General features: G+C 39.2%; 1 protein-coding gene across 1 annotated transcript; it reads left to right on the top strand.

Annotated features, from left to right (window-relative positions):
• The first annotated feature begins 369 nt into the window (after positions 1 to 369).
• mmp13b (matrix metallopeptidase 13b) lies at positions 370 to 7,645 on the top strand. The gene is made up of 10 exons (XM_017490184.3): positions 370 to 530; positions 1,527 to 1,765; positions 1,856 to 2,004; positions 2,102 to 2,227; positions 3,607 to 3,762; positions 3,895 to 4,015; positions 4,141 to 4,274; positions 5,379 to 5,538; positions 5,646 to 5,770; positions 6,154 to 7,645. The coding sequence occupies exons 1-10, from the start codon at positions 432 to 434 to the stop codon at positions 6,252 to 6,254; spliced, it is 1,410 nt and encodes a 469-aa protein (XP_017345673.1). The 5' UTR covers positions 370 to 431; the 3' UTR covers positions 6,255 to 7,645.
• The last annotated feature ends 1,348 nt before the right edge of the window (positions 7,646 to 8,993 follow it).

Consider the following 8,993-nt stretch of genomic DNA (forward strand, 5'->3'; position numbering starts at 1 on the left):
AACCTCATTGGAAATATATTTACTGAAAACAATGTTGACGCGTCCCATACTGATCCCCCACCCCCAACAACCCACCCCCACCCCCACCGCCACCCCTCCAACGTTGTATAAATAAATAACACGGCATGGTTTTTTTTTTTCTAAATTCAAACTATAATTACGGACAGGACTGTTTTGCGAGAAATCTGAAATCATTCAGTCAAGTTCAGTGATGTAACCGTATAGCCTTTTTCGAAGCATTTATTTATTTATTTTTAAATAAACCACAGCTGTGCTGCCTCCTGCATTTTTCACACTAAAAGGAAGTGCCCAGGGTACTTTTACATGAATCATGACACGTTGGTGCCGGAGAGGTGGGAGAGCGCTCAGGTCAATATAAAGGCCCCGTGTTTCAGTCGCAGTCACTCACAGATGCACACAGTGAAGTAAACATGGAGATCATAGTTGTGGCTGTACTGTTAGTGACTGTGGTACAGTCGTTTACGAAACCTGTCCCTGGAGACGAGACGCAGAGCTGGCTATTAGCAGAGGTGAGACAAACATTTTCAAAGATGGCAAACACGTTTGTTCTTTTAGTCAGTGGCATGCAAAAATTATCTGAGCAAGTGAAAATATCTTTTAGAAATTATTATTTATAAATATATATATATATATATATATATATATATATATATATATATATATATATATATTGAGGTTTTTGAATCTTAATGATGGAAGAAGGCTAACAAATATTTCATATTTAAAATGTTCCAAATCCAGAAATGCATGAATGTAGGAGACTAATTTCGAGACATTTTTCATTACTTTGAGGATTGGAATTTTCTTGGCAGGTAATTGTGCTTATTTCCAGAAATAAATCCTTAGAAATTAAGCAAGATTTCCTGCTTGACAGAACAAGAAAGATGTCTAGGAATAGGTTTAATATTCTGTCATAATTTTAAAAAATGTTACCAGAATTTGTCTTTATTCAAATCTGGAACGTAATACCATTCAATACTTGTTAAATGCCAGGTTCGCTTGGCTAATTATTTTTATTTATTTATTTTAAAGAAAGAAAAGAAACTTTTTAAATTTAAAATAAATTTAGTTTGCGATCTTCTTTATATATTTCTGTAAATGTATTTATTTATTTCTCTAACTAAAGTACATTCTTACTTTTTTTTTAAATTCACTATTTAGTATTTTATTTACTTTAAAAAATTTTTAATGATGCTTAATTTTATTAAACATTCTACACTTGTTTTTAATTTTAAATGTTATTCCTTTCCTTTCTTTCTTTTTTAACTTGTCCCTTCGTTCCTGTTTCTCTTTTACGTGACATCTGTAAAGCACTTCGTGTCACATATTAAACGGATGAAAATACACTATAGAATGGTATTATTCATATAATAAAGCCACGTGAAGGTTTTATAGGAGGCTTTGCGTCGGATACGATATTTCTATATCTATGGACATATCTATACACGTCGCTTCTATAAAATATGGTCCTTGTTTAAGTTTCATCTTGTCGTCCTGGTGTTTAGCGATATCTCAGACGGTACTACCGCATGCAACCCGGTCTTCTGGGGACATCCAAATCTTCAGACGTGATGACTGAGAAGATCCGCGCCATGCAGTCATTCTTCAAGCTGGAGGTCACTGGGAATCTGGACGACAACACGCTGCAGGTCATGAAGAAGTCCAGATGTGGTGTGCCAGATGTAGCCGAGTACAATCTCTTCCCCAGGAAGCTCAAATGGCAAAACACACTTGTGACGTTCAGGTTCGTCTTGTTTTTCTTAAATTCGTATAGTTTTGTGTATGAATTTATTTAAAAAAAATTTCATTTCGACTATTATCCATTATCCTACAGGATAACAAACTACACTCCTGATCTGAAGAAGGAGGATGTGGATAAAGCCATTCATAATGCCCTGATGACCTGGAGTGCTGTGACTCCTCTGAAGTTCAAGAGGCTTCATGAAGGAATCGCAGACATCATGATCAGCTTCGGGAGACTAGGTAGACTCACTTCATGAGGATTCGGTTCCATCACAGAAATGTTCTAAAGTTCTCAGACCTTTTTTCATTTGTCTTCATGGTGTGGTTTAAACGACAGAACATGGAGATCACAACCCCTTCGACGGCCCTGAGGGTCTCCTCGCACATGCTTACCCGCCGGGAGAAGGCCTCGGCGGAGACACACACTTTGACGAGGATGAAACATGGACAAAAGACTCACATGGTAACGTACTATCTTAGAATTATTAATAAATAGATAACTGCCTCGTTAAAATCCGAGTCCAGAACCTAAAACAAATTTATTTATTTATTTACCACTAGTCTTTGTACTATACCATCTTTACATAACTTTGCCAAGCCAAAGTCTCGTTTCTGATTGGTCAGAAGGTAATGATTGATTTTCTATAACATTAGCTCTGACAAACGTTCTGACCGAAAGGCAAATCACAGGTTTATATTAATGAGTTCATTCTAATATGCTATTGTTTAAACAGTAGCAGTTCGTTCACAGGGATTTAAAAAATGTGATGTTATATAAGGATGAAAACATATAACTGTTAATATGGTGAGGTAACATAACAAGCTGCGGGGTTTTATTTATTTATTTATTTATTTATTTATTCTTAAAGAAATGAATGATTGTTTGCTAACAGGAACGAAGCTTTTTCATGGAACGTTAAATGCAACCATACGCAGATAAAAAAAAAAAAGTGTGACATGATGTTATATAATGAATAAAATAATGTAACTGTAGGCAAATTGCTGTTATTCGAGAGGAATTCAACATTTCAGGATAGTAATCAGCTTCGGAGTAGTATCGGGGACTCCACTTCCATCACACCGCCCCGTTATTGGTGATCTTCCTATTACAGCAAGCCTCCAAGTGTTATAAACATTATAATAACAATAATCATCCAAATATTTGTTACTGGATATTAATTTCTTGATTATAGAACCACTGTACAGAAGCAGTATCACACTCAGTACTGATCACAGCCGTGCTGATATTCAGTACAACAACGCGCGTGCTCGTATGATATTGCTTAATTATATAGCACTTATAAATGTTCTTATAATGTCGCTGCGGAAATTTTTGATTTGTGAAACCTGGGAACGCTGTGAGTGTGTGTGTGTGTGTGTGTGTGTGTGTAATAACGATGTGGAGCATATATAAATATACTGAAATGAAAATACTTATTTGTTGTTGACTTTTAGATGCTACTGTACTATATCTTGTGATCTGGTGGCACAGTGGGTAGTGTTGCTGCCTCACAGCTCCAGGGGCCTCAGTTTCGATCTTCTGTGTGAACTTTTGAAACCTTCTTTTCCCCAAAACACGCTAGTGGGTGTATTAGTGACGCTGAATTGCCTCTAGGTGTGAATGAATGTATGTGCATGGTGTGCTGCGATGGACTGGTGTCCTATTCGGGGTGTTTTCCCGACTCGTACGCCCAGTGCTCCCAGGATAACCGATGCAGTGGTATGAAGTTGAATGAACGAATGAATGAGCAAACGGATCTACTGTGACTGTGTCGTAAAAAAAAAAAAAAGAAAGACGCATTTAAATGAAGCGTTAATGAGTTCGTCTTATTTCTCTTGCAGCGTATAACCTGTTCTTAGTTGCGGCTCATGAATTCGGTCACGCTCTCGGTATGGGTCATTCTAATGATCCTGGCTCGCTGATGTACCCGGTTTACTCGTACTCCCATGGGTTCCCTCTGTCTGAAGATGACATCAAAGGCATACAAGAACTCTATGGTAAATACACGAGACTGGTGGCTACAATACAACGGATGGAACGATATACTGTAAAATATACATTTCTTTCGATTTTGATTGCTACGCCAATCCAGTTGTAACCATTTTTTGGTGTTTCTGGCTGATTCACAGGCCCCAACCCGGATCACGAGAAAGTCAAACCCAAACCCGAGGCTCCGGACAAATGCGACCCCGAGTTAAGCATCGATGCCGTGACAGAGCTGCGTGGAGAGAAGCTCATTTTCAAAGACAGGTGCTAAACGATGACGCTAAACATTTCCAGTGTTTCCGACTCACTCTAACGATCGACTTCATCGTTGCGCCGTTAGTTTTTAACCCGAACTCTACATTTAAATGTGTTTCTACTCCACTTGGCAGATATTTCTGGCGTGTGCACCCACAGTTCACTGAACCTGAACTCACGCTCATTCAATCCACATGGCCTCAACTCCCCAAGAAAGTAAACGCAGCTTATGAGAACCCGGAGAAAGATATCGTCATCATATTCAGTGGTTTGTGTTTCTTTTCACGTAATGTAATGTCTTGTCACTGTCTCGTCACTGTCTTGTCACTGTTCATGATGATAAAATTATAATTACAATATATCATATTTGTAAAAAAAAAAAAAAAAAAAAAAAAAATTAAAAAAAAAATCACTATTAGCTATTTAGCTATTTTCACTTCTAAGCACCAAAAAAATAAATAAATAAACGAGCACACTTCAAATAATTTATTTAGCACCATGAGCTGAGTGAACCAGCTATCGAAACATGGCACCGAAATATCACACGAAAAGACACTATGTAATTAAAACTAAGCCATTGCAAACTAGCTAACGTTATGCTAGACATAGCATGCTAGCTAACATTAAGCTAACATTAAGCTAACTGCCATGTAAGCCAGGTTTGATAGTAAGTTAGTAAATATTAGGCTAACAGTTACATGTAATTAAAGTCAAAAACCCAGGCTTGCTAGTAAGCTAGCTAACATTAGGCTATGTTCACTAGCAAGCTATCCTAACTATTATAATGTCATTAGGCAGGTTCGCTAGCAAGCTAGAAAACATTGAGCTAATTATTATGAAATTACATCATTAACTTGCCTTCTTAGCAAGCTATCTAACATTGGACATATCTAACATTATACCGAGTTAACCAGTAGCCAGGTCTGATAGCAAATTAGCTAACTTTATGCGAACTATTATATCGAGTAACAAAAGACAAGCTATTATAAACAAAATTGTCTAAATAAGCTAATTGCGAAAAGCAAGTTAGCTAATGTTTGGCAGACTATCATGTAAATAAGACCAAGCACTAGCTAACATTGGGGGAAACTATTTTATAATTAAAAACCATTAGCCAGGTTTGTTAGCAAGCTAGCTAACAAAAGGCTAACTACTGTACTGCATAATAGTGGGCAAGTTGCTAAGCTAGTGCTAGCCTTCATGCTCCCAGATTATGTGATGGAGGTGATGGGAAAGAGCTACAACTGGCCTATGTCTTGTAATTAATCATTGTAGTATTCACATTATTAATATCATATGTAGTGTAATATGTATGTATATAATAGTATGATTAATATTATTGATATATTCATATGTTTATTGAATTTTCAAGGTATCAGAATGTGGGCCCTTAACGGTTACACCCTGGTGCCAGGCTACCCAAAATACATCCACAGGCTGGGATTCCCTAAATCCGTCCGCAAAATAGATGCTGCGGTTCACATTTATGACACGGGAAAGACTCTGTTCTTCACTGACGAGGACTACTGGAGGTATTTCTTCACTTCTTATCTTATATTTGGTTCCCAGCACACTAAGGCAAAGTCAGAATACCGTGGGTGCAGAATGCGGAGCTCACCGAGTTCGATTTCATCCACAGTTACAATGAACAGACTGGCACCATGGATCCCGGATACCCCAAGTCCATAATGGACGGCTTTCCTGGGATGCAAGAGCGAGACGGGGACGAGGTGGACGAGGTGGACGCCGCCACCTACAAAAATGGTAAGGATGGATTTATTTAGTTCTCATTCGGCATTGTGTTCGGTACGGGGTACGAAATAAAACACGACATGGGTGTGCTGTTATAGGAAAATAATCGACGACTGGGTGATGTAAGGGAGTTACCGTTACCGTCCCAAAGTCGTTTATTTTCCTATAACAAGACGTCCCGGAGTGTTTTATTCCTCTTACGCCACAGCGACTGGTCCACGATTACGATCTAAAATGTACTCAAGAGCGCCAGGTCATAATGTTATCTGTTTGTACTGTAGAGGACTTAGTTCCTGTTACCGCGTCCCAGAAGAAGAGGAACACAGCTTGTCATGTTAGAGTCCAATCAAGAACATCTGTCATTGTTTTCTCCCTTTGTGCTTCCTTTTAAACAGGATACTTGTACTTGTACCACGAGAACCTGCAGTACGAGTACAGCTACAACAAACGGAAAGTCGTCCGCATCACGAGAACTAACGACCTGCTGAACTGCTGAGCTCTGACGACGCGCGTGTCTTGAAACAGTCCCTTTATTACTTTCTTTTTAAAACAAAGTGTGACGGTTCGTTTTTTTTAAATTATTATTTATGTAACGACTGAGCTGGTTCAGTTTAAAAAAAAAGAAAAGAAAAGAAGAAACAGTACTGATTATTTATGCATGTATTTATAGTTTGGTGAAATTGTACCTAAGGGCGTTGTTCATAAGGCTGCATGACTCCCTTTATCACAAGTGTCAGGTGTCAGAAAGACCTCTTTTCACTCGGCTCCGGTGTGTTTTGTCAATTTGACGGCGTCACTGACAAAAGCGCTATTTATAACAATTGATATAAGTCCACAGAGATCTTATTCCCGATAAGCGGCTTATTCCAACGGGCGTCAGGTGTCATAAAGACCTCTTTTGTCAGTTTAGATGCCGGTTAACTCGGGTGTTATGTCAACTTGACATCATAATTGACCAAAAAAAAAAAAAAGTATGACAAAAACCTATACAGATCTTATTCCAGATAAGACAGACGTCAGTTGTCATAAACAACCGACAGAACTCTCTACCACCTGAGCCACTACCACTTAGCCATTTGCTTGAGGTGTTATAACAACTTGACATCCTAGTTGTCTTTATGACAACTGACGTAAACCTTCATGGAGCTTATGTCGTGTACAGGATTATTCCAACAGGTCTCACATGTCATAAAGTCAGACACGATGTCACGTTGACATAACACCTGAGTCGCGTCACATCGTAACCGACTCAGATGTCTTTACGACACGTGTTTGAACGAGCCGTTACACGGAATAAGATCTACGTAGTTTTATGTACATTTTCATAAAGACTTCTTCTGACGTAACATCTGAGTCACGTGACGTAGAATCTTGACAAAATACGCCTGTGTTATCGGTTAAGTTTCCTAGTACAGGACACATTACCTTAATAACATTACTTGTCATGTGACGGATATAGAAGTGCTCTGAGCTACGAAGTCAGGTGTCATGACGTTCTAATGGACTGCAGATCAGCTCAGAGAGTGACATAACACAACCTCGACAACAACAACAACAACAACAACAACAACAACAAAAAAAACATCTACGCCAGTTAACTTCCCATCAAAACTAATAAAAGCACTCTTTATAACCGACTTCGTCTTCTGTACTAAGCCGTTATAGACAGTCATGTAGGGTTCGTGTAGCCTTCTGAACACTTCCACTAAGTAAAGTTTTACATACAGTTACATGAGTCTGGAACCATGTTGAATAAATTAAACTTGTGAAATGCCTTTCCACTCAATCTGATGCTGACGTGACGATGAATTAAAGTGAATATTTAATGCGTTATTTATTCGTACAGTGGGAAGGCTGAAAAGGGAAATAAATTCATACAGAAATCTTTTTTGTCTCTGTGTATTCTCTCTTCCATTGGAATGCTTTCGTATTTACGTTCAGTTATTTGACTCGTGCTTTAATCCAGACTGACTTGCAACTGAGGAAGGATGCGGATCATAATAATTACTCATAACAAAAATCTGTAATAATCGCCCGATAGTGTTTCCGTTCGGTCGCTAGTAAGCGGTGAACTATCGCTGACCCCATGAGAACACCGTATCGTATGAACATGATCCGAGTATACGGTGATAACAGGATGAGCCATGGACTACACTAAGCCAGCTAAATAAGTACATCGGATAGCATAATAACACCCACGTGAAATAACTAAGGAATCAATCACTTGGAGGTGTGCTGTTATAGGAGAATAATCAACGGCAGGATGGTGTGATGACGTGGAGTTACTGATATCACTTAATTTCTCTCTCTTGAAATTAACCAGAAACACACACACACACACACACACACACATACACACACCTTGTAATGTTACAGAGAAACCAGAAAGTGTAAACACCTCTGTCACGAAGACTTAGTCGGTCCCTCCAGGATTTCACGGTGAACGCAAAATCGAGCAAACTCCGCAATATTCAGAAAAAGGACGCTCTCGACGGCTGCAAGCAGATTTCTGAGAGGGCAGGTTGTGGAAGACCCTGGAGGGACTGCAAAAGACCTGCAGTAAGACTTGGTGTAACAGGCACTGAGGGTTCAGTGAGCACAGTAAGGCGTGTACTAAACGCAGAAGGTTAACACGCTGAGACGTTCACCACTACTGATCCAAAAGCACAAGAAAAGTCAGTTCAAATCATATAAATAAAACACAGAAGTTTTGGGATTCTGTTCTGTGGAGGGATGAAATAAAAATGGAACTTTTCGGCACGATGGATCGGCGGTTTGTCTGGAGGAAGGAGATTGAAGAAAGAACACTCTGTCCACAGTCGAGCATGGTGGTGGCTCGGTGATGCTCTGGGGCTGCTTTGCATCCTCTGGCACTAGAAACCCGGAGCGGATTTTCCGCAGATTTGGCCATCACGTGACATCATCACAGCGCGCATTCAGCCAAAGCCCTCTTCGATTCACGTGCATCATACATGAGTACAGCTAAACGGCCTCGTTCACCGACAAACATCGCTGTGAAAGACCGCGCAGAACAATTTCGTGCGACTGCAGTTGCCAATTCTAGTAGTTTTCTGCAAAAAAAAAGCACAAAAAAACTCAACAAAAAAAAAAGCAGCAGTAAAATCAAACATTTTTGGCCACAACAGTCACTAAAAAAACCTCCATGAACTCCTGTACGGACTGCACGGTAGTAAAAACTCACTGACACTGGAGACGCCTTACATAAATGTTAAAC

Source organism: Ictalurus punctatus, chromosome 17 (assembly GCF_001660625.3).
Source record: "Ictalurus punctatus breed USDA103 chromosome 17, Coco_2.0, whole genome shotgun sequence".
Lineage (NCBI taxonomy): Eukaryota > Metazoa > Chordata > Actinopteri > Siluriformes > Ictaluridae > Ictalurus > Ictalurus punctatus.